This window comes from Labrus mixtus, chromosome 5 (assembly GCF_963584025.1).
Source record: "Labrus mixtus chromosome 5, fLabMix1.1, whole genome shotgun sequence".
Taxonomy (NCBI): Eukaryota; Metazoa; Chordata; class Actinopteri; order Labriformes; family Labridae; genus Labrus; species Labrus mixtus.
This window is the reverse complement of record NC_083616.1, coordinates 14,851,590-14,878,373: the sequence shown is the minus strand read 5'-3', so window position 1 is coordinate 14,878,373 and position 26,784 is coordinate 14,851,590. Positions and strand designations below refer to the sequence as shown.

Sequence of the window (26,784 nt, the reverse complement as noted above, 5' to 3'; positions counted from 1 at the left end):
ATTCATAACAGAACATGACACATTTCACAGAAGCAACTATTAAACACAGTTGGGTTAACTGAGCCAATTATGTAATCAAACTTACCCAGCAAGTAGGGAGCAAGTGTTTACACAAGGCGTCACAAAGATAACAAAAAATGCCTCACACCCAAATACACTCGGCCTCATATGGTACCTCTAGGAGCTTGTTTTTTAATTGAATGTTTATTTAAACTATACTTTTTTTCACTGTATTTTGCCATGTTGCCTGAGTCCCCAGGGTTTATTGAAATAACACAATCCATAACGCAGTTTAACCAGCTACATTGTCCTCGGGTGGAGTTTTTGGGAGCTGTAGTCAAGGATGCAAGCAGTTAATGACGATGAAGCTGATCCCCCGCAGGCTGAGCTAAGCTGGCTCCCCATGCATCTTCTTGATTGTGTCCAACCAAATCCAGATATCTGTGCTTATCTAACATCTCACAGTCGGGGATTGTGAAGGTCATGGAAGCTCAGCAGTCAAGTCCTCAGAGCTCTACAACCCCCATCTTTGCTAGTCTGCTATTGATTCTCCATTACGTCTCCAATCTGCTGCAGTAATCCAATAGTATATTTGACCGAGAAGCCAAGCAGGGCAAACATGGGGCTAAATGTAGAATCTGTGTCTTGGTGATAGATATTGAGGGGAGCCTTTCTGAAAACTTCTCAGCCTGATTTTGTCGTGATGGTTAACTCTTTTCACTTATTAAAAGGAACCACCCTGTCTTCAGCAATATCATCCGCTTATTGCCCAATGAAAACAGGGAGGAAATTTACCAGAAGTACTTGACAGGTCAGATGCATTGGTTCTGCATTTTTATCATACCAGACAGCCCATGTCTGTGCTCAGCTGCATATTTTCCTTGCCAGAACTGCTTGGCTAAAGAGAGGCTATTTTGACTTCCATATGGGTAGACAGGCATCCTTGGCAATAGCCCTGAAACCATGGAGAAGATATGGCATGAGATTTGTACTCGAGTGTGTTTGTTCAAAGGGTGGTAGAGTTCCTTTTGTAGGTGTGGGGAATTTAGCTGTTATGGATCAGAGAGACTGACGTAAAAAGTAAATAGAGTTTGTTCTTACAGCACCCTCTTAGATCAGAAGTCACAACAGAGCAGGAAAGATACAGTGCCTAAAAGATACATTGTTGAACAATATACGGTCAGTGGAAGAGGTGTCACTGGTTTGATTAATTCAGGATTCAGACCATCATGTTACATTATGATGCATTGTGATACCGAATTAAATCTAACTGTTGACAGGATACTCATAATCTAATCCAATCGAGAGACCGGTGAAGACGCACAGCCCTTAGCTCTAAATAGCCTACGCACAGTCAAAATGGCTTTTATTCAGATTTGCATCATTTCTGCAATTCTGCTGTCACTCAAAAAACAATTTGATACATTTTTGTATCTGAAGCTCACAGTAAAGTTAATGTGACGTACACTGTGGAGGGATCGCTCTGCGTATGTGTATAATTGTTGAGGCTCTCCTCCTTTATTTGCTATGCTCGTGATGTTTGCAATGGGAGTGTATTACAGATACAAGACACGTCTGATTTGGTATGATCCATCCGTCCGTTCTCATCCACACGTCCGACCCACTGTCTGCCACTCTTTTGTTGAAAGGTGAACAACAGACCTGCTGTTGTTCACTGCAGCTGCGGGCCTCGCATGGATTGTTCTGGAAACAGTCTGTTGGAGCACCGGCTGGGTTGAGGGGTCAGGTGAGAGAGAGAGAGAGAGAGAGAGAGAGAGAAAGAGAGAAAGAGAGAGAGAGGTCCAAACAACCCCTTTCTAACACTGACACTCAGAGCAGGAGTGAGCAGGGAGCCACACAGACTGGTCGGCTCATTAAAATTCCTCAGGTTCAGAGATTAGAGTAATGGCTGAGGTGAATCAACACCCAATTACTCAGCACTGAAGGGAAATGTTCTGATTTTATTTCTAATTACACAGCTAATGGCTGATAGCAGGATTATGGTGTGTAAAGACCATTCTTGGTGACTTGTGCCTCTGTTCCAGTCCCACAAATTCCTGTGACAAACTTAATCTTGTCATTCAGGATGACTTTGCAAATATTGTGTGATCATATCTGCTGATTTCCTTCTTCAGGGAGACAGAATATTATTTTAGAGAAGGTATAGATCGTGCATAAACCAGAACAAAGACAGCTAGCTGTAGTTGGGGTGTGTTCTTCCTGCCAAAATGTATCAGTATCAGTGTTGTCTCTTTGTTTATAGCAACAGAGGAGCTGTTGGATTGATAAGAAGTGAGTCGCGAGATAAGAGTTCAGTGTCTGCTACATTCTTTTAATATCTGACCAGTGTGTGTGAACATGTTTTTATCTAAAGACTCTTATTTTGAAGACTATTTATACACACAAGACAACAGCATATTTGTTTTTGTTTTTGAAGCATTTACATTTTGCAGTCACAATGCTGTAGCGTGTGGTTGCAAGAGTTAACCATTTCAACTGAGCATATATTCGCCGAGTAGATTTAGATTTTTATTGCAATGTGACTGATGGTCTCCCAGCAGGTGAGAGGAGGACACAGTGTTGCTGATGAAGCAGAAACACATTATGCAATAGCCATGGCTCTGAGCCTTGCAGGTGCATTTATATGCAGGTGAGGTGCTGACTGCAGGCTTGCCAGAGCTTATCAGACAAAGTCCAACATTTTTTGAGGGTTTTTATGTCTGCTACTCCCCCCCCCCCCTCCTCTTCTGATTCCTTGTTTTCCTCACTCACTCACTCACTCACTCACTCACTCACTCACTCAGAGACACACACACACACACACTGTTATGTCACAGTTTAATTGACTTGTGTCACTCTGCTTTATTTTTGAAATATTTATGTTTTCCACCTTTAAAGCTGTAGTTTTAAGACATGATTTAATTGCACATAAGCTTTTAAACGGGGAGAATGGCGCCTCTCCCTGTTCCACAGCACGACCAATCGCCTGTTTACCGCAGTATGTAACTTTGGTAGGGGGCCGAGGTCATCTTGCAAGAAGTGCGTATGGCTTTACGTACCGCACAGTTCACACTCCAGCCTTCAGTTATAAAAAGAAGCCATTAAGGCCAGTATCTATACAATTTGATACAATGGCTGAGTTTAAGAGGAAGAAGACGTTGACAGATGAAGCCGAGAAGAGAAAAACAGCGAGTGACCTGGCAGATTTCAACGTACGATAGGGTGTATTGTTATCTGGTTCACTGTTGTCTCATGTTTAGCAGCTTCACCAGGTGCAGAAGGTAATCTAATCCAAGTTATGTCTCAGGGTTGTATCCAAAAAAATAAATGAATCCATCTACTGCCAAAAAGTTGTTTCTTTCCCTAACCATCTTCAAGTTAGTTATATACTTTTGGAACCTTACATACCTCTCTCAACTAGCAATAACCCCCCTCAGCTTGTCACATATAAACTTTAGAGCTAATTGTGTTTTTTTTTTTTTTACCCTAGTTTCTTGTTGTGTAGCAATAACCCTTTGTGCATCTGTTCTCTGACAGAGGGTCTCCAGATCGAGAGAAAACTCCTGGTGTTTGCTGAGACTGGCAATCAAGAGATGTCGCCCTGATTGCTATTTTGATGGGCGCCGCTTTCCATTAAGCAAGGTAACTTTCTGCTATTTATGAAACTTAACTGTCCAATCAACCCAAACTATGTCCTCATGGAGCTGACGTGATTGCCAAGTTACATGCAAGCTATCCCTGATTGTTTTTTTATTTATATTCAGACCTGATAAGTGAAAAAACAAAAACAAAGGAGGGTCACCCTGTGGGCCCACCACCTGCAGGGACTGGCATGTGGGTAGGTTGTTGAGTGGGCGTGCTGATCAACAGCAGCACTGGCTAGAACTTAGAATGGTAGAACGTCACCTCTCTGGCGGGGAAAGAACCAGAGTTGGTGCGGGAGGTGGAGTGTTACTGGCCAGATATTGTTGGTCTCACCTCCATGCACAGCACCAGTTCTGGAGCCTCCTGACAGATCAGACAAACAGTTTTATGATTGAAACAGTAGTCATAGTTGTGAAAAATGAATCAGGTATTTCATCTTATTATAGTTTTATTTCAGTCTTGTGTGCCTCTTTCAGATGTCCACCACCACAGAAAATGGGATGGGAGGACCTTGGAACACAAGCAGAGAGAAAACATACAAAAAGGTAAAAAAACAAAACAACAACAACACATGACTATACATACAACACCCTAAATGTGTTTGTTTCATTTGTATTTATATGTGAGACAAATATGAACCTGCTTCCGTAACATGTTTTTAAGTTTCACTGTTTAGAGCCCAAAAAGTCCAAAAGGTTTCTACTTCATGTCACATGAGTGCTCATAAATGTCCTTTAACAGCACATAATGTCATGATCTCTGGCAGCCAGGGCTCCCTGCCAGAGATCAGTCAAGACCTGTTTTTTATTTCCTTTTTCTAACGAGACGTCACCATCACAAGGCTTACAAGGCTAGTATTGTTCAGGTTGAGCCTAAAGGTGATCAAAGGTGATTTCAGGGATGTTTTGGAAATAACCCCTCCATTTCAACTTCTAAGTAAATGAATAGAATTGGCTTCAGAATGTTCATATACACTCACTGGTGTATGTAATGAGGACAGCACTGACAGTATGTTATAACAGCCTGACTAATGCCATGGCGTCTCTTCTATTTTCCCCTCTAGACCACGTCATCAGCCTTGAAGGGTGCCATTCAGCTCGGCATCGGCTATACAGTGGGCAACCTCACCTCCAAGCCTGACAGAGATGTACTTATGCAAGACTTCTATGTGGTGGAGAGTGTCTTTCTGCCAAGGTTAGTGCCACTCACAGCTGTCATACCCCGCACTGTCTCTATTACACAGCGAGGCATATTCAATACTGTATACATTTACTGACGCAATTGCTTAATTCACGAGTTATTTGTAAAGTATTAGTTAGCAAAATGTTATCAAAATAATAGCCAGACTCGAGCATAAGCTCAAGGTTATTTGTCTACAAGAATCAGTGAATCAGAGCGGCTTCATGAAAACAGATTATGTGTAGGTGGTAATAGGCTGGCAGTGACAGTTTCCTGAATGAATGGAAAATGTCTAAACACTAAGCTTTGCCTGGCTGCCTGCTTGAATATTACAAGTCTGCATTTTGTATTGAAAACATTTTCAATTGTTTTTAATCATGCCCGGTATATACTGCAAGAACTGGACAGAGAAATGATGCCTCGACCACATACTGCCCCCGTCATCATTCACTAACAAAGTGAATTTTGCTGGTCTAAGTCATTAGAAACTATTCTAATGGATAATCCCGCCAAGAACTGTGAAATCAGCTTACTGTGGGGCTCTTACTGCCACAGAGCAAAACATTTGTCAGTGTGTGGCTGTGCCGTCATCTGGAGCTGAGCCCTCAGCCTAAAGAAACATTTCATGTAATTTAAAACAGAGCGAGTCATTCATTGAAAGTCTGCCTCGTACATTAACACATGCAGACAGTTGATGCACAGGGACATGCTATGCTTTTGCCCATCTGAAAATGTGATTCTTAAAACGGAAAGCATCAGATTCAGTTTTAGGTGATTGGATTATGTTGAGCATAATACATTTATTGATGAAGTTAAATGTTTTATTTTCTGTTTTTAAACACATGCAAAGTAGAACATAAAAGACGAATGAGCAAACTGGGTTCTCTTCAAACTCGGATCTTTGAAAAGTGTCTTTAAGGAGGAGAATTTATGTCAAATAAGGAAATGCTTTGTTGTCACCAGGATATGCAAACTCACCATGGTTTATGCAAACTTTATCTTGGCACGCACATTTACTGTCCTGTTCCTCAGCAACAGCCAAACATTACTCTTGCTTCTAGGTGTTGGCCTTACTTTGAGGAGTGTTTAAAATCCTGCTAGAGCTCTGTTACATCCTCCTCAATCCAGTGTCATGCCTTTTCACATAATGTTGACATAAAGTGGGAGTTAAGGTTATCCTCAGGGCCAGTCTTTCACAGAGAAGGGTCAACAAAAATACAATAAAAAACAATGTGTGAGGGAGAAAAAAAGAAAATGACAGAAGACAGAACAAACAACATAATCAGTAGGGAGGGGAAATTGAGGTCTTACATTTTGATTCGATACAACCTCTTTATTCTCTTTACTTTCTCTTAGTGTTCTGTAATTGAACACAAACACAGTCTTTTTCTTCCTTCGCACTGACAGAGCGTCATCAGAGAGAGGCTAAGTGATGAAGATGGCTCTCAGATGCTTTTATTGCCTGCCTGTCTCTCTCTCTCTCTCAACACTCCTCTCCCTCTCTTCATCCTCGTGCTGTTGCTTCTCTCTGGAGGGGTTTCCACTGTTGTTTGTCTTCCTGCCAGTCATGTTTTAGATGGCTGGATATGTCACAGCTTACTTGAACACACAGTTTTTGTCCCTCAGTGCATGTTTCTCTGATAACCAGCACACATAAAAACACGAGGTGCACACACACACACACACACACACACACACACACACACACACACACACACACACACACACACACACACACTGATGGCTCTCTGATTAGACAGCATTTGTAGGTGCAGTGTTTTGCTGAGGCACATGGAACCATCACAGACTCTCATTAGTGATAGATAATGTTGTTGCCGTCACACACTAAATAGCGCTGTCATATTTCATTGTAGTGTAATCACAGGTTTCACATTGTTTACAAGCAGCCAAAAACAACATGTTAGCCTCTTTTCCCAGAAAAAAGATCTCAGTATTCTAACTAGATTCAGATTCTTTTAGTTTTTGGGGGCATATTTATGTCAATTAGAGTATTTAAGAGTCAACTGCTCATGGTTTTTAGAAATAGTTAGTTTATGAAACAGGGAAGTTCTTTGTCACTGGAGGTCTGATGGTGTCAGGTTATCTCTACAGTCAAGACAACTACACATGTAGGCTATGTATGAGTGTCTGTTGTTTTTTTGTGTCACACTAAGCTTGTCCCTACCTCCAAAAACAGATTCAAGGCTCATGTGTTATGTTGTATTGTTCAGACCTAGTTATCAGAGCCACACTCAGTCCCCAGGCGAAACACTCTATACAGGCCAGTTTGTCTCTACAATACTGGGGAATCTGGGTTCCCATGGATGACTTGACTGAAGCCTGTTCATTCATGACTGGAACACAATACAAGTGCCTCCTGATATTTCACTGATAGCCTCGATATCCAGGCTCAGAGAATAGTAAGGCTTCACGATCCTTGAGGGGGGAAATAACTCTATGATAATGACGCCCTCTTACAAATTGTTAAAGTTTTCTTGAACTCCCCTTATTTGAGTTTGTGTTGAAATGATTAACACGTTGAAATTATGTCTCTGATATATTTTGTCTCTTTGTTTTTTGTTGTTGTTGCTGCATGATTTGTTTTTCATCACACATACCAGTGAGGGAAGTAACTTGACACCGGCGCATCACTATCCCGACTTCCGCTTCAAGACCTACGCTCCGCTGGCCTTCAGATACTTCAGGGATCTGTTTGGCATCAAACCAGATGACTACCTGGTAAGAGATCAACCTTTACACGATCATGCTCACCCAAAAGCCAGCTCTCTAGTTTATAAAAACATATTTACTAAAAGTGTTGAGGGTGTATTATGGGTATTAGTGATTAGTGATCACCATTGTATACCTAAACTAAGACGCCATGTAACGTCAGATATAATTCACCACTGTATGCTTGAGTTTCCCCCAGAAAAAGGCAATAGTTACATGTTTGAAAATCTTAAAAGACAAACTGGAGTGGTGACTTTTTTCTAGCTGGAAGGTTTTCGCTAACCCCAATTTGAATGCCTATTCTCTATTTAAAACTACAGATCAGCCAAACATAATTTATACAAGCATAAGACAGGGCTGAAGGGAGTAAACAATGGCAGCGTTGAAGGTATTAGATGTAATACCTGGGCTAACAGAGTGTGCCCTCATTATAACGTCTTTAAACAGCTCCTAATGTTGCATGAAATCAGCTGATGATTATGTAATGATGTTAAAAACACAGACTGAGAAAGAGAAAATCATTTCCTGAAAGATGCTCTACATATGTATGAAACAGTTTTTGGATAATTCTTTTGCTTATTATTTGCACACGTTGTCCTGTGTGAAAATATTCTCCACCTGACCCCACGGGTGTCTCACGAGGTGTGTTCAAACAGCCCTGTCAAAGCCATTATTTATACACGTTACACACCACCCTGTATGTTAATTTAATTGGCTGTTCACCAAGGAGCACCTTGTTGCCATATTCATCCCTACTTAACACGTACGCCTCTTGCTCAGAAACAAATTAGATTTGGTGTAATCGTGTTTGAGCTTTGTTTTATTGGGAAGCTGTTTCCTGTTTTCTCCCTGCCTTCAAGCCTTTTCAAAACCCTACAGCTGCATTCTTGTTTTTCAATACTAAATATGTTTTTTTTTTGCATGAGGGAAAAACAAAGGACTGTGAAAACAGCACAGATGAAATTTAACTTAGAGACAATTAACAGAAGAGGGCATAAGGCACTGCCGCTTGGAGGATGTTCTGCTTATTGATGTCTTTGAGGTGAAGATAAATTCATTTAGACACAAGCCAGGCAGAAAAAGTCTAATGAAAACAGAGAATACACACACACACACACACACACACACACACACACACACACACACACACACACACACACACACACACACACACACACACACACACACACACACACACTCATAAGCACACATACACATGCACTGTATCCTGAATGTAAATACAATAACAGGGATATGTTTGTGCTGGTGGTAACTTAACGTGATGATGGTCATCAGTGGATGAGTCTCTGGAGAGGGAGTCTCCTCAAGTGTTTCTCCTCCCCCCTGAAAATGTTGCACTCATAATGCACTGATTAACATCCAACCTTATCTTCAGTCAGCTGCTCTCACTGGCCCTCCCTCCGGGCTTGCCATGCTGAGATGACAGCTTATTAACGTGGCTGTGGAGTTGATGTTTAGGTCTATGTTAGTGGGCTTGTTTTCTATTCGTCAGGGTTTTGATCCTGTGATCTGGATCTGGTATTTCAGCTAATCATTCATTCCTGATTGTTTTTTTTTTTTTTAATTTAGAAAACCTGAAGGCTAATGTGAGCTGTTGTCTGGTATTAGCTGATGAATTATTTACCGTACATTTCCAAAGGAAATTAAGAAAACCACAGTTTTTCCCTTCGTTACTAAATAAACCAAACATCCCTCTGGTGTAGCACTTTATTTATCATGTTTTCCCTAAAAAAGAAGGTTAAATGTTTACCATGTTGTTCCATGTGTTAAGAGCTGTGTATGTTTTCCTTCCTCAGTACTCAATGGTGAATGAGCCTCTCATCGAGCTAACCAACCCGGGGGCCAGCGGCTCTCTCTTCTACCTAACTAGCGATGACGAGTTCATCATTAAAACCGTCCAGCACAAAGAGGCCAAGTTTCTGCAGAGACTGCTGCCTGGATACTACATGGTGAGACGTTCTGCATGTAGGTTTCTCAATGAGGTTGAGAAATCTACTGAGTGTTGATGGGGGTCTTAAACCCCTTTGAACTGATTACTCAACAGATGATTTTTGTGGCATAAATGAGTTGCAGAGAACACTGTCAGGCTGAGAAGTGTCGCAGTCAAGAAGGTTGAGGACATGTGGGCTGCATGCACAGACGTTGAGCCCCTACTCAAACAGTAACCTATAAACATTTTAAGAAACCCTGGACCCATACTGGCGTTTACCTCACACTTCTTTAGATTGTAAAAGAAAAGAAGCTTACAAAAAAAAAGTAACATGGTAATTTGGATATTTTAACACTTTTTTAATTTAGAAAATTGGTCTGTTTTTGGTTTTCTGCAGTAATGTAAATACCCCAAATGTTTTTATTTTGTTAGGTCATTTACAACATATTTATAACCAAAACAGAAACCAGGAACCAAACTGTTTCCATTTATCTTACTTACAGCTTCCTTATTAGATTAAGAGTACAGTCAATCAAATGATCCCCAAATTTGGATCCCGGTCACTACATTGTTACTAAAGCTGTCTTTCAACTCCCAGAACCTGAACCAGAATCTACGCACACTACTGCCCAAGTTCTACGGACTCTACTGCATCCAGTCCGGAGGAATCAACATCCGACTGGTGGTGATGAACAATGTGCTGCCGCGCTCCGTCAAAATGAACTACAAATACGACCTGAAGGGATCAACCTACAAGAGACGAGCGTCCAGGAAGGAGAGAGAGAAGGCCTCTCCGACCTACAAAGACCTGGATTTTCAGGACATGCATGAAGAAGGGCTTTACTTTGACCCGGAGACATACAACAACCTAATGAAGACCCTGCAGAGAGACTGTCGGGTAAGTGGTTGTCTCTGTCTTTTCATTGCGCTGATTTTTAAGTTAGAAAGTCAAACCCCCATAGAAAAGTCTCTTTCATTCCATAAAAGGAAGCTGCACAACAAACAAACAAAGTCCAGATTCAGATGATTTTCATTACCAGAATGCTTTCCTTCAATTGGCAAATGTCATTGAATTCTCGTGTCTTCATTCCTTCACTAAATCATCTTGACCTCTGTGTAGCAAAGCCCCTCATGGACAACATGTCATGTGCAGTGTTAGATCTCAGAGCAGATTGCTTTGAACCTGGGAATTGACTTAAGTTAAGGGACATTCATGTTGAAGGGTTGTTATTGGCCTCTCATTCTTGTGACTCATTATGCAATAATACACACATAATAAATCTAAAATTGACCACATTGTGTACTAGATTAGGATTGCATGTGTGCATCTTAAATTGGAGAAAATGAGTTTTCCATCTTTTTGCACAGCGTGTTCTTCAGAGCGAGCGCTCAGTTTGCCCCGGGCTCTGTGCTCCTGTCCCTCTGCTGCAGTGTTTCTGTACATGATGGCTCTCAAAACATCCAGTGCAATTTAGACATGATCCTGGTAGCGTGAGAGACTCGGCGCTCAGACCAAAGATGGTTCCCCAGTCAAAAGCCTTGCATTCTTCTCGATTTTTTTTTCACTGAGGCAAGAAAACAGCTGGATGAGGAAATTGGAGTTCAGTAGTAGACGTAGTTTGTGCTCATGTGATGTTATATCCACGTTCATTATCCTACCTTGAAAGCATGCAAACGTGGATTGTGAGTCCAGGACAGTGTAGTGCGGTAAATTGTCAGATTTTGCTGACGTGTTTGCAGACCGCATTTGAAGGAAAGGATGGAGCAGGCCTTCAGGCTTTGTAAGTAAAAAGAAAAGAAGCGCTTGTTTTGGCCTGCCCGTTGCTTTTGAAATAACAACTACAGAGTCACTGTGGTAATCGTAGAGTTACCACAGAGTTACAGCCAAGAAATGCAAAAGATAACGCCACAGATCAAATGATTTGGAATGATACATCTTGCGTCAAACTGTATAAGAAGTTGTTTGTATTGGTTCTCAATGAACCAAATATGTATTTCTGTAGTGACATTCATGCTCGGTTAAAAAGGGGGATGAGGTCTAGGGTTATTGGAGTAGCTTTATGAGTGATGACAGTATGGCTGGTATAATATGTTTTACTCTCATAGTGGCTGGTTAATGATGGGGATTAAAACCTAAAGCCCCCTCTGTTGTAATCCCATTTGTTCTGCATGAAAAACAGTAATTGCACACGCACACACACACACACACACACACACACACACACACACACACACACATCCTTTCAGAATACACACTGTTTTCATATGGGGCACCTACTGTGATCTGAAACCTGTGTCCCTATTCCTAAGTACAAAGAGTTGCTCCTACTCACAAAGTTCTAAGAAAATTCTCAGAATCAGGACATTTTCTAAGAACTTCCCCTTGAAGTAAGGACTACGATCCAGGTGAAGATAAAAGTTATTCACAAAGCATCTTAGCCCTCAAGAGAGCTCCTGTGGTGTAACACTGTTTGGAGGAGTGAGGAGGACTTTTAAGAGGCTTAATATGATTTTCAAAAATGATTTTCTCTTCATCCTATTTCGTCACTCCCCCTGGGGGGGCCCCTAGTTCACATTCTTCCCCATAGTTAACTTCCTACAGAGTGGCCCCTGTTATGTTGTAACCAGCCGCCTGGATTTAGCTAAAGTCGCTTTGCCTACACTGTACTACGCTGTAGCCTGAAACTGCATAGTGCACTTTTAAAGACACGTTTACAGCTTGCATTTGAACCCCTAAAGAGAAATTCAGGTTACTTTGTTAATATTCAAAGGGAAATTCAGTTTCAGGCTTTTTAGTTACATTTTATTGATAAAATGTAAGCATGAGCAAAACATATTTCGAGTCACAACTTTGCCATTTATGTATTTTTTTGTTTTATAGGAAATAAATTGATTAAAATCATGAATCGAGTTTGGTGTGACAAAATATGATTTTATATTTAAGCCATATTCCCAGCCCTAGCAGACATTTCAATCCTTTTTTCACTTTTTTCAGTGCATGATTAACGGCCCTTAACATGCTAATGTAACTGCATGTCAGCACGTGAAGAGGCTGCTGCACGAGTGGCCATGTGTTTTCATGTGTAAGCTATTTACTTTTAAATTATGCCTTACACATTATTCAACAGAGATGATAATTGCATATTGTTCATAATTACACCATGTCTGACTGAAGCTGTGATTGGGTTCAATCAATTTCAGTGTCCTTCTATGCCAGTTATCACTAAGAGAGCTTGTTTTTCACCATGTTTTGAATCAACCAATCACAGCTTCTGAAAAAGTGTCTTACCTAGTTGACCACGCCGCCTCACTGCGATAAAAGTTTCTGTCCCTTTCTCGCTTTGAGTTGCTCCGAGAATGTTCCTATATCACACCTAAGCTTGGACTCTTTGATAGAAAGGGGGGGATTTTGTGCCTCTGTTTTAGAAGTAGATCAGATAGAGTCAGAAACGAGGGCGAGAGAGAGAGAGAGAGAGAGACTGGGGAACGACATGTGGGAAGTGAGCCTGATTCAGACCCGTGCAGCCCGCTCTAAAGGACTTTGACCCCTATACAGTACATGCTATAACTGCTATGCTACCGGTGCCCCGTTGCTAGGATGTGTTAGGCCAAGTTAGGATTCTCTCGGAGGATTCTCAGATTTATTGTGAATACGGCCACTGGAACCTGACCAGGATCTTACTGTAAGTGTTACAATGTTACAGTTCACTTAGCAGACGCTTTTATCCAAAGCGACGTACATCAGAGAGTGGCGGTCAGTGTATCAGAAAAAGCCCACAGACCTGTAACTGAGACTTCCTGTCAGACTTGCTGCTGGGACCGTCCTGAAACCTGTCAGAACTGGCGACCCGGCATGGCACCACACAGCTAATGACTTAATGACTTCCATATCACCAGCCTCAGCTTAAAGTTCACATTTTTAGTGTGTGGGAAATTGGAATAAAAAAACCTTGATGGCTTTATAGCATGACGCATGAAACTGAATTAGCGTTAATGAACAGTGTGATGCTGTGGGTATATTTAGTTTGTCCTGTTAGGTAACAGAGCTCTACTCTCTTCTCTCCTCTCCTTTCTGAGTTAATGAAAAAGAAGATTTATTTTAGAAGATACCAAAGTAGTGGACATAATTGTACTTTACTTGAATATTTTCATCTAATGCTTCAACATTTCAGATGGAGATATTGTACTTTTACTACACTGTCGTAGTGAAATGAATAAGTCATTGGAAGTCGAACTACACAATCACTGTGAAGGTTCCCTTTTGACTCTGAGTAATACTGACATCTTTTTTAATCAGTTTGATTAGATTTTCTTCTCTTCAAATTAAACAACCAAACTTATTATCAATAAAATGATGATGAAATCCGTTGTTAAAATTATCATGAGTTGCAACCCATTAAAACAATGTTAAAAATGAACTTCAGCTCAGCTGAAAAATCCTGATTTGAAATGAGGCATTGGTGACTACTTTCTTTCTTCTTTTGTAAATGAGTATAATGTGGTAATAATATTATTATCTGTGCTGACTTTATTCTTAAATATGTGAACTTTTCTATTGCAGGGCTTCTACAAGTATTAGTCATTAGTCATGTTGCTTTAGTAAAAGATCTTAATAATTAATACTTAAATGATGAAATAACATGACTTTCTGATTTATGGAAGAGTATTCAGTTTTTCCCACACTAGTTTGTTGTTCAGTGTTGCTCATGTGAGAAAGTGGAGATCTTAATCCATACTGTGTAAGCAGATGTGAACAACTGTGACTTTTCCACATCTTAAGTCAAATCGTATCTCGACTGCTTTTGGACAAACCTGGGTCTTGTGATGTTTGTTTAAAGTTTTCCAGGGAAATTCAAGTGATCTCGTCATGTTATGGCTCCTCTCATCATTAACTAATATGCTGACTTTGGCGACTTCCTCTTTGTTCTCAGAAAGATATCCTCCCTTCTTGCTAAGTCAGTGGTTTCTTTAATGAAACCTGAAAGCACACTCATATTAACAGTTTGCAACATGCACAGCCTTCCTATATGTGTTCATGTACAGTGCAGGCCTCTGTATGCCACATGTGTAATGTATATTGTGTTGTGTTTATGTGAATGAGAGTGTTGACCAGCAGCTGTGACAGACTCTGTGCTGTACAGTTTGTTATTGTCACGGCTTCCTGCTCTCGCCTCCTGAGCGGGAAGCAAAGTGCCCTCTAAGCAGAATCAGCGTCCATTTTCATGAGTAAGCAGCTAACCCTGTCACCCCAGGAGAGGCTGCTGATCAAAACACAGAGGAGGGTCTGCAAACACCAAGCGACAGGGGGTGCGAGGCGTTTAGTGAACAAGGAAATGAGGGGGGGAGATAGTTGTCCTATTAAAGAATGTTTGGTGAGGCCTCTGGAAAGTACATTTTTACTGTTTTTGCTTTGCTTGAAACGCTGTGATTTCTGTTTCATAGGAATGTGGGAGGTGAAAGTTAAAGCGCAAAGCTCAAAAAATGAGCAGAAGAGGAGTAGCAATGACTTTCCGGGAATCCGATATTTGTTCCTTTTAGTCTTTTCTCTGCAGCTCCCCTGATACTCCCATAATGCCAAAACAACACAAGGCATTAATAATTCATGTTGAACTCTAATGTACAGAGAGAAAGAAAGTGTGAGTGAATGTGTGTTCATGGTATTTCCTGATGGGTGAGTCTGATTTCACTGAGAATTAAATCATGTCCCTGTTGCGTTACCGTGACTGTGCTGAGCTGTGATTAAGATGTGATGAATTTAGTGATGCTGTTGAAGATGTCAGGCTGTCCAGAGGTTTTTCCTCTCAGCAAAATGTGTAGGTGTAGTAATCTCATCATTTCTGTGACAACCCTGACACAATGACATCTTGTGCAGCTTTGTCTCAATTCTGCTTGAGAATCAGCGAAACAGGAGTTCTTCAATTTCACGTTTGAACAAGAGTCGATATAAGGATTCAATGTAGGCATGCATTCTTGGAAGTGGCACAGAAGCCTGGCCAATCATAAACAACAATTTACTGTATGTTCCCCCTCTCCGCGGCCATGTGATGCTGTGACAACAATGGTTTCTCTCACGCTCAGCTGCGGAAAAGTAAGGGCGTCTCTGACCTTGCAGTCAGAAGTCAGTGCAGCTACAACAAAGATCCTGAACCACAGTCACAGCACATGGCTGTAACCTTTTTATAACCCAGGTCTAAGGCCGCCTATAATGTTTTTTTGTTGTTGCTGATCTCCTGCTGACTGTATGGTATTAATAAACTAGTATTGCTTGGACTGGAAAACATTAACACATAATTTGGAATTCACAGATTTTGTCTGAATCTGTGAACTTTTTTGTTGTACTGGATACTTTATAAGGAGATGAAAAATACATTTGGTTTACAGTTCATAAAGTGCTTGGGTTCAATCCAATGTAATCTAATACAGTAGTTCTACAACAATGGACAGCTGTTACAAGGTGACCTGCCAAGCGACTGCAGATGTAAATGAGCTCTAAGGTACAATGCATCAAATGGAAACATGAATGTTTAATATTGTACACAGTCCCTTTACAATGACAACAATTTGCTAAAAATAAACAAGACAAGTGAGTTTTATGAACTAGGTTTATGTGGAAGATGAATAAGAGTACTGCGTTATGTCCTATTGTTAACTCTACATGTGAGGCTGAGTCGTCATTAACTGAAGTGTTATATGACTGCTCAAGTCACACCCAGCTATCCTTCATCTAATGTGGTAGTAATACGGGTAGTAGCAGGTTGTACTAATGAATAATTGATGTATAGTAGAGCAGTGTCAGCCCTGTGATTGTAACTGAACCCAGGCTTAATGTCACAGCAAAACGACTCATAGTTAAGAAGCATGCAGTGTGTAAATGTCACTGCAAAGTGAGGCACCATGGTGAGCACAGTGGAGCTCGTACTGACTGTTAGTTAGGCAGAGAAGGGCTTCACGTTTTAATTTAGTGAAAAATATAAATGGTTTGGCCAAGATCAGACAACAAAACAACGACGCTGTATTTAAAAAAAGAATAGAGAAGTGTTGCTGAGGTGGACACCCAAACACTGAGGATCAGAAACAGTCCACTCCACTCACTTTTAGTTTTAAGAAGCTAAAGAAAGTCTCACAGAAAAAAATAATAACAGAAAAAGCTGCTGTTTTTTGTTTTTTTGTTGCTGTGAAGGTTTGATTATGTGCTGGCTAAAGCTGGGACCAGGACCAACAGTGATGTCCGTCTGTAGGCAGTCTGGTGTGTGTGGCTCTATTCAAAATGGCTGCAGTTTGAATAGGCTGGGGGAGTACAAGTGACAGGAGGCAAATTGTTGATATGGAAAAAGCAAAGCTCAAACAAAAGCCCCAGTGTTTGTACGGGTCTGTCTTTATGTCTATTTTGTATTCGTGTGTCTGAGTCTGGATGTGTGTGTCTCTCATACAAATGCAAATTGTATTTAGAACCGACACGAATAACGTCTCTGACCACGCATCGAAAACGCCTCATCTAGAGGAAGTTGTAGGTCAGCTTCTTTTGGTCTCACATTCTTCACACAGATAGGCCAGCTTTCTCTGGATTCTGAGTCACGACTCTCTTTGATTATAGCCTATATGATTTTTTTTAGTTGATTCTAATCCTATTGGTTTAGCAATGTGTTGTTTAAGTTGTATAAGTGAGATTATCCTCGACAATAATAATCAACCTCAAACAAACATCAGGCTTAGGTTTTGCTCTGACTATTTCTTTATCTGTGAAGCAACTTTAGAAACATACATTTTGGAATCGTAGGGAGTTTTTTGACAGACAAGGTTTTTGGTTTTGATTTCTTACATCAAGGGAATTTAAGGGACTAAATGTATTTTTTCAAACTGTTTGTAAAAAAAAATATTCAAATCACCATTTCTGTCAATTTATACTTTTTGTATTTCTGTTAATGCTTGTTAATGTTGTTAATGCTTCATTTAAAGCTCAATTTAAGAATTATGACCCAGAACAGTAACTTTTTTGTCCAGTCTAGGTCATCAGATAAGCCCAGCTACCTGGCAGTGACCCTAATCCAGTTCTCAGATCAGACTCCTGCCTCTCTGTCTCGCCTTGTCTTGCCGTGACGGCTGTGCTTGAGCAGTGGGAGACAGAAAGTCGCAGAGTTTCTGGGAAACCGGGCAAAAGGCTCCTCAGACGGGTCAATGTGTAACACTTGGCTCAGTGTGGAGAAACACCTTGTTTATTTTGCTCAAACCTGGGTTGAGCAGAGATTTTCTTTTGCAAGCTCAAGGCCTTTGAGCTGGGAAGCACATTAGAGAATTCACCTTCAGGGAGCTACAGGTGAAGGATTTAGTCCAGAAGAAAAGTTGCATTCAGTGTTCAAACAGGTCACAGGAAATATGATGTTTATTACAATCTGATTCATGTAAATGGACTTTTTGTGCATTTCTTCTTTTAACCACATGTCTTGTTACTTCCTGTAGGTGCTGGAGAGTTTTAAGATCATGGACTACAGCCTACTGCTGGGTGTTCACATCCTGGACCACAGCCAGAGAGAGGGGGGTGAGCCAGGCCAGGCAGGGGGGGACGGGAGGAGACCTGTGGGTCAGAGGGTGCTTTACTCCACCGCCATGGAGTCCATCCAGGGAGACGGCAAGGCAGCTGAAGCTCTCACCACAGACGACACGTGAGTGGGCTCAGCTGGGGGAAAACGCACATTATGCACACATATTTGGCCACACATACTCTGACTGTGTGTGTGTGTGTGTGTGTGTGTGTGTGTGTGTGTGTGTGTGTGTGTGTGTGTGTGTGTGTCTGTGTGTGTCTCTTAATCTCCACCTTTTCTCTGACAGACACAGTTATACAACCAAGATCATAATACTCACACAGTGTACACACAGTCCGGCTCTCTTATAACCATACTTCAGCCACAGCCACTGGTCTGCTTATTAGCAGCAATAAAGCTGATAACACTAATACCGTCTGGGCCCTTTTACAAACATTGTTTCATGCGTTGCAAAAGAAAAACAGTTGCGAGTCTTTGACTGCTGCTGTTGTGTCTTACTCTGTTTCAGGATGGGTGGCATCCCCGCCAAAACACACAAAGAGGAAAAGCTTCTCATCTTCCTGGGTATCATCGACATTCTACAGTCGTATAGGTATGGTAACTTATCGATGAATTAATTCATCTGAATACTTGTTGGGTCATAAAAACAATTGACTTGATCAGCAGTAAAATGCCTCTCCAGTAGCCGCTGATACAGATGTGACCATTAACAGAGAATGAGCATGATTAGGTAAAGCTCTCCAGAGTTTTCACCTGGTTAAAATAAGATAAGATACAACTTTATTTATTCTGAAGGAAATTCTTGTGCCAGGTTGCTTCAACATTACAACACAGGAAGAAGGCTTTGTATATGCAAGCTATAGTAATAGTGACATGAAGGAATATTGTAATAAACACAATAAAGCCTGATATGGAAAGTAATGTTGCACATGATAGTCAAACATTCAAAGCCAGGTTTATCCCAACTGTAAAGTAACATTGCAAATGCGAGTGATGGAACATCTGCAGACATTGAAAGATCTGGATCTCCTGAGAAAATACAGGCGGCTCTGACCCTTCTTATAGACTGCATCTGTGTTTTTAGTGCAGTCCAGTTTACTGCCAATGTGGACACCCAGTTATTTTATCATCCACAACGTCCACCTCTTTACACTTGATGATGACCGCGTTGGGAGAGGTCGTGTGTGTCCTGAAGTCCTCCACCAAGTCCTTTGTATTTTTGTGTGTTGAGCTGCAGGTGGTTTAGTCCACACTACATAGCACTCCACAAACCAGTCCACCACACTCCTGTAGTCAGTCCCCTGAGCCCTTCTGATACAGCCCATAAAGGCAGAGTCATCCAAAAAAACTTGTGCAGGTGGCTGAAGTTTTTTGGAATAAAACAGACTGATATTGATGTCTCTTAAAGACCTACAAGAACAAACCAGACCATCAGCATAATGTTTTTATATTTCTATGTGATAATGTTTGATGTTTGACACAGGCTTCTCAACATCAGCCTGCATTGATGGAAAGAGCTACAAGTTGATTTATCACACTCCTAAAAGGACTGAGGACATTTGTATCCATCCACCATGGATAAATAAATGGACACAGCAGCCGATTAATCTTCTTTATCTAGACTTTTGATCTTTTTTTTGTGTCCTGAGACTAAAAGTGTGGGGAAACTCCAGCTTTTCAAACGTGGGTAAATTGAATGCTTCACGTACATCTCTGTGAGCCTGTTTGATTGAGGCATCAGGTGCACTCATGGTGGGTGAGCTGAGATCAGGTCAGACAGGCAGGGTGAGCAGGCCCAATTTGTCCCTTATCTTATTGTAGCATGCTTCTCTTTAAGACACTTTTACATAACCTCAAACTTTGATTATTTTGGCCAACAGCTGAAAAGTGACCTTGTTTTTTGTCATACCAACAGGGAAGGGGGAAGTATAAAGAGAAGGTTGTTGGGCAAGTGGGTACTTAATGACAAGCTTTCTTCTTGTTTTTTTTCTCTCTCTCCAGGTTCATTAAAAAGTTGGAACACTCGTGGAAAGCTCTGGTGTATGATGGCGTAAGTGGATACTCTGCTCAGATGTGACTCTGCTGCTTTCATGAATGAGCCTTTTATTTGGTCTTAGTTTTACATGTGCTGATAAAAGCCTAACATTTTCTCTGCCTGTCCTCAGGACTCAGTGTCGGTGCACAGGCCCGGGTTTTATGCCAGCCGCTTCCTCAAGTTCATGAGCACACGGGTCTTCAGGAAGAACCAACGTAAGTCTGCAGGATTGGGTAACACTTTATAGTAACCATCATCTATAAAGGGTAAATAGATAGTTAATTAACCATGAGTTAATAGTTATTTAATGTTAACAAACAATGAAATGATAGTTAATAATGTTTGCTAATGACATGTAATGCTATAATTGATGTTATGTTAACAGTTTATTGATGCAGGAGTGTTAGTTCAGTTCCAACTTTATAATAACCATCCAGATGATGCTTGTAGATGGTTTATAAACCAATTATTAATCATTGATAAAATATTCATTATTTATCTAAAAAATATTTATAGATACTTTACAAGCTATCAATAAGGGATTATAATCTTCAGTTCCAACTTCATAATAACCATCCAAATAATGTTAATAGACGCTTTATAAAATATTTACAAACCATGAACAAATAGCTGGTCCATGTGTCTCTGTAATGTTTATAGATGTTTTATAAACCATCTCTTAAAGGTTTTTCATCATTTGGTCATCATTAACAAACACTTTATAAAGTGTATGAAATGTTATAATGTGTGCATCAATAAACTGTTAACATAACATAAATTATAGCATTACAAATCATTAGCAAACATTATTAACTATAATTTAATTGTTTGTTAACAGTAAATAACTATTAACTCATGGTTAATTTACTATCTATTTACCCTTATTTACCCTTTATAGATGATGGTTATTATAAAGTGTTACCCAGGATTGTTGTCCAACATGTGTTGCAAAAGAGCAAAGAGAAGGGGCGAGTAATGGGAAGAAGGAAGTTCTTCTCTGATGAGAAAGTCAAACTTTTGCCAGTTTCAATTTTCTATTGCATCAGCCGTAACATACTTGTCACATTTATAGTATTATTGTTTCCTTGTTTTGTCTTTGATTCACAGAAGGAACATTTTCCTTTTTTCTATTTTTCTACTCTCAAGCATTTGATGCACATGATCTGTGATGTGCAGGGTTTAATTTAATTGTTGTTTTGCCATCCAGTAACAAAAGCACACAATCACAAATCATTAAGTTGGATACAAATATTTCGTTTAACTCCTTAAATGAAGATTAGGTTAATCCCCTTCAAGAAAATCCCCCTCACCATGCAGAAATGAGCCAAGCAGACCTCATAGTTGCATAGATGCACCAGCAGAATCTGCAGAAGGTTGCAGCTGTGGCTTTATGCAAAACCTCAAGAAGTAGTTCTGGAAATGTGCATTTGCACCACGTTTAGTGTTAATGTTATGCAACCATGTGGAGGGGGCAAAATCAGAGATTCGAGGATTTTGCGGCACTATAAACCATCGCCAAGTCCCGTCAGAGGGGGATGATGGGAAAGGATTTAATTTCATGCCCTGCTTTGGAGGAAAGGATGACTTAGGGCACACTTGTGTAATTGTCATTATGCATTTTAACAGTACAGAAACTTAGCTGATTATTTTGGAGGCAGAGCAATAGAGATGTATTGTGTGTGAACATAGCTTCAATTAAATTCATCATCTCTTTCTAATATCCCCTCCAATTATCTTCTCCCCTTGCTCCTTCTGTTTCCCTGAATCTTTTTTTACGTTCTTTATCTCACTTGTGTGCTCCTTTTTCTTTTCTCTTTTTCTGTTGCTCTGCAGCACTTCGATTCTCCCCTTCAAAGAGGACTCGTACATCCATCCCGGCTCTGAAGTCTTCCTCACAGGAGATCCTTTCATCACAGGCGGATGAGAGGAACGAGGAGGACAGGAGGGTCAGGCTGGGAGGAGCGTGCAGTCTGGCAAGTCTGGATGGACAAGGTACGGCAAAACTTTGCTTCCATAGTTTACTTGAAGCAATTTCCTCTGTTGGTAAGACATCTCACCTCGTGAATGTTTAACAACAAGGATGTTTTAAAAAACTCAAAACCTGAATGATTCGATCATAAATGCACTTTAACAACTTCTCTGCCCTCTAATCCGCTGTTTGAGTCATGTTTTACTTTTTGTGGTTTACTTGGAGCATTTTTAGAAAAACTCATAAACAGCCACTTCCATTTGCCCATAAAAATGTTCTTTCAGCACAGCCTTGGGGGGGGGCCTGTCACTGGATGATACAGCAGTTGGCCATAATGGAAAGAAAACAGACTGTAACTTGTTATAAACAGTCATTCAGATCCACAGTGTGCATAAAATAATAGAGTAGTTTAACTTACCTTCCCTCTTTTACTTTATCTCATGATTACAATCTGACCCCCGAACAAGAAGTTATATGAATCAGGTCTGTGAGGAAGGGTGAAGGTGTCGTTGAATGATTGGTTACTGTATGATTGGTAAGTTCAGCAGCAGAGTCTGACCTTTGCATTTGGTCATAAGAAACATGACCAATTGTGTGCCTGAAGTAATGTGTCATGTTTCCTCTTTAACTTCACGTTTTACTTTTTCCAACTAAGCGTCTCAAACCATCAGCTCCGGTCTGTGATGCAACATACGATGAGGCAATTTGAATTGCACAATCTTTATGTCTTTGTACTGTGAATGAGACTGAAAGAGGACGGAGAAAAGAACGTTTAAACATTCATGATATAACTTACTTCAAATTCTCTTCTCTTGTCTCAGTCAGTTGGATTACATGAAGAGGAAATAATGAGTGACAGCTCTGTGTTTTGATCAGTTCACCTGCACTTAGCTTTTTTGATCATATTGATTGACTAATGGGGGATTTATGGTTTCACAAGAAATGATGGGTGTCAGTGTTAGTTGATGAGTGTTTTCTCACTTAAAGGGGAACATATTTTATGAAAAAAGTTCAGTTTACTCCTTTTGGATACCACTCTGGCTGTAAAAAGGAGTATCCAAAACATGTAAGTGGACTTGAAGAAGCTTTCAATCAGATATATGTTATTCCTGCAGGGGCCCAAAAACATCAAATTAAAGAAAAAACCCCGGGATACAAACTGGGGCCTTGTATTTTGAAAGACGTTCAGTCCTTATAGGAGAAGATAGGAACAGAAAAGCACGTCTTTTCCTTTGTTTAAATGATGTCATGATTTTCTCCTCAGTTGTGTTTGGTTCGTACGATCGTCCTGATCTTGTCCCTGCCATCCCGTCTTTCTACGAGGGCTCCTCCATGGGAACCATCTCCACCTCCTCCATCTTTGTCAACGTAGACAACCAAACAGAAGAGAGGTGCAGTGTCTGCTTGTTTTTTTTTTTACTCTCCCTCATTGCTCCCATTATATCAGGACACTCTGTTGATTTATCAGCAGGTCTGGTAGTTTATATGAGGTTACTGTACACATGATTGACATCAGGACGGGAAGGAAGGCATGCAAATTGGCCACTCCCAACGCAAACACACACTCCCTCACACACTTTATTGTCACCTGTGCTCTATTTTGACATGGTCTTATTGGTGACATGGGTCATGGGGCAGGTGAGTCACTCAGCTGGCTCGAACACATGCATCCAGCACACAAACACACACAGCCTACAACACATTGAGTGTGCAGTTAAAAGTTGAGTTATGCTTGGTTATGGTGCCAAGTTCAATAACTTCCTTTTCCCAGACACGTTCACACTCTTGAAACCTTGTAGAGACGCCTGTTTACTATACATTATGTATTCATAATCACTGTATTATAGTAATAGGTGATTGCCCTTCTTATCTACTAAATACTCTGGCTTTTAGTAAAGGGCAGTTTCACACTTCACCGTCTTTGCTCTCGTCGTTTCCATCTCTCACCTCTCAATCTGTCCAGCAGTATCAGGTTCAGCTCCCTTTCCGAGGCACCATTGTGTGACTCGTCTGGTCTTGTCCCCTCATCAGTCACCTGCTGCTGCTCTGACATTGTTCTGTCAACTGTCTTCATAAATATTTAAACAGCGACTTTGACACGGCCTTACTTAGTGCCATTATGCTGCAGAAACCCTGTGACAAAGGAGGAACAATCAGTACAGTGGAAACTGTATACAAACCAACAAACATCCATGTTTGACAGCCGCTCTGCCCGTTTCACTAGCAACACCTCATGTTAGGATGCACCCAGGAAGGCATGTTTAAACATGGAGCTGTTATTTACATGTATCTCTCTTCTTATTCATCCATTTATGTCTACACGTATATTTCTCTACCTGGCTTTTTTTCTGACTTTGAACACAAAAGTAGTCAGTCACATGTCATAAAGGGTAAAAACACATTCCTGAATATATCAGGGAGTCACCTGATCTTCATATAATGATAACACTCATATCGCCCCCTGGTGGCTGAATATGAAAACGCTATAAGTTTGAATAGATGCAGTCTGTTATTGCACCATTTCATACCATAATTAGATTACATGTGTTTGTGTCTAGTTTGATGTTTTTTTTTTTTTAGTTTTTGTTAACTGTAGGTTCTTTTTAAAAGGACTTCATGTATGTTCCATGCTGTGGTTGTGTTAATAATATCCGTCCTGTTTAGCATTCAGAGATAACATTTTTAGCTTTTTTTTAATCTAAAACCAAAAATGTCTTCAAAATCCCGTTCTTATGCTCAGTGCTTATCTATAATGCTACATATGATCATCTGTGGTACAACATATCCAAGCAAAGGTTTCATTTTGACAAAGTCATTGTTTTCAAATCTTTCAAATCTTCAGATTTTGTTAATTTCCTGTAGGACGTTTCTAAGAGTCTCTGAACAGAGGCCTCTGCTTACTTGACTTTATATGTGTTTCCTGTCCTGCCTGCTGTTGCTTTGTCTCCCAGATGTCAGATTCTGTGCATTAGTCATTTCTTTGTTTGTGATTTCTGGTTGATTCTCGCTTTAAAGTTTGTGAAGCTGCGTTATTTGAACCCTCAGTGCTGTCTACTTCATACAGGAGGTTTATATCAAGACATTCTTTATGTTTCAGAGAGGATGTTGGGTCCAGCTCCACGTTCACCCTGGAGGACAGCGCTATCTGCCTCAATTCGGAGCAAAGCACCATGGACGTGGACATAGACCGTGATGACGGATCAGTTCTGGATGTGTACTTGGTGAGTTGTTCTCCATTTGTTATTGCAGGTCATTGTCACATTTTGCTTACACATAAGACACATCATTTTACCTTAAGATGTTAGGTTATCTGTGTTTAGCTGGTATATATCATGTTCAACCCTCCTTTTCTCTCTTCTCTACAACAGTGAAAGGAGCAATTTTACAACCTTCATTTCCTCCTGCCAATCATAAGACAATCCCCTCACTCCATTGGACAGACCAGGCTGGCCTTTGACTCCACTTTCAGTGCTGCTACATTCATTTTGCCACACAAACTGCCAACACATGAAAAAGACTGAGAATCCTCTCCTGTTCATGGACTGAAAGACGACACAGAGACACAGTGCTGGACATCAGCTGAAACCATGACATATCATGCAATGTGATGAACGTCATACTGAACTGAGAGCCGCTTTTAGAGCACGAGTCAACGCAGTGCCATTTAGTTTTATAATAGGTAAACTGTTCTCAATGCCTTCACAGAGACCTAAAGATTTGTTATATCAACTGTGTATATGAGGAGGGGGTAGAGACATTTCTTTAAATGATTTTTTTTCTACAGACCAGAAATAGAGACTTTCAAAGTTTTTATCTGCATTAGAAGCTGATCAGAGGAGTTTACGATGAATTTATGAAGGCATCTTTGTCCCTGATGAACGGGGACGTGTGGTCACAACATGGAAACAATCTATATGTGAATCCCCGAGCCAATACAGACGAGAAAGGGCTCATCTGAACAGATGGGATGGATTTTGAAACATAGGAGTACAAACACCGACTGTGATGTGGCAGAAGTGGTCCTATTTCTCCTATCCTTTTATTCCTTGAACCAGTGGCCTTGGCGATGGGCTGCTGTAAAGTGAAGTGAGTAAAGACAGTTACTGGATGTTTGATCGACCACAGAGCGGAGATGCTGCACTCGCTTTTGATTAAAAAAAAGCACTTTTGACATTGGTTGTGAATGATTACTGTAAGACATATTTTTCTCTGAAGGAGTTGCTTAGGTGGTAGGCTACCTGGCATAAGCACAGATTTGGATATGTGAATATGCACTTTTCTTTTTTTTCTCTTTTTACTCTACAAATGCAACCTCTGTAAGTCATCGATACTACATGTACAGAGAGAGTTAAGGATCATTGTGGATCATTTTTGATGTGGAGCTTCTAGTTTTGTGAGGTTTGCGTCATGACTGAAATGCCTTTACTCAGGATATCCTTTGATACTGAATAAGTGTGTCCTCTTCACAAGTTATGAGACATGCATCCTTCACTCAGACGCTGTCCGATACCTCTTCATCAAAACATTTCCAAACATAAATGTTGAATTCCATGATCACGTGTTGGTTCAGATCATAATTTATTGTGTAAATCTCAATATTTTACCATCTGCTGCAAAATACCTTCATCGCTGAATGTAAAGACAATGCATATTTATATCTAGAAGAGACTCCTATAAATAAACGGCTCAATTACACTGTCTACTGCTAAGTTACTGAAGGCCTTCATCTGTGCTT

The 26,784-nt window shown here is 40.5% G+C and overlaps 1 protein-coding gene across 5 annotated transcripts in view; it reads left to right on the top strand.

The window, feature by feature from the left end:
- pip5k1bb (phosphatidylinositol-4-phosphate 5-kinase, type I, beta b) overlaps positions 1 to 26,749 on the top strand; it is a 43,119-nt gene extending 16,370 nt beyond the window's left edge. For 4 of the 5 annotated variants that reach the window (XM_061038018.1, XM_061038017.1, XM_061038015.1 and 1 more), the window contains exons 2-15: positions 3,538 to 3,642; positions 4,122 to 4,190; positions 4,709 to 4,839; positions 7,446 to 7,563; positions 9,372 to 9,524; positions 10,104 to 10,403; positions 17,963 to 18,165; positions 18,554 to 18,637; positions 20,047 to 20,095; positions 20,211 to 20,295; positions 21,914 to 22,072; positions 23,314 to 23,440; positions 25,147 to 25,270; positions 25,418 to 26,749. In XM_061038018.1, coding sequence (XP_060894001.1) covers positions 4,122 to 4,190; positions 4,709 to 4,839; positions 7,446 to 7,563; positions 9,372 to 9,524; positions 10,104 to 10,403; positions 17,963 to 18,165; positions 18,554 to 18,637; positions 20,047 to 20,095; positions 20,211 to 20,295; positions 21,914 to 22,072; positions 23,314 to 23,440; positions 25,147 to 25,270; positions 25,418 to 25,420 — 1,605 coding nt within the window. In that variant the 5' untranslated portion in view covers positions 3,538 to 3,642 and the 3' untranslated portion in view covers positions 25,421 to 26,749. Of the gene's footprint in view, positions 1 to 2,625; positions 2,651 to 3,537; positions 3,643 to 4,121; positions 4,191 to 4,708; positions 4,840 to 7,445; positions 7,564 to 9,371; positions 9,525 to 10,103; positions 10,404 to 17,962; positions 18,166 to 18,553; positions 18,638 to 20,046; positions 20,096 to 20,210; positions 20,296 to 21,913; positions 22,073 to 23,313; positions 23,441 to 25,146; positions 25,271 to 25,417 lie in introns of those variants that run through there. The other variant, XM_061038014.1, reaches the window with a different exon arrangement.
- The last annotated feature ends 35 nt before the right edge of the window (positions 26,750 to 26,784 follow it).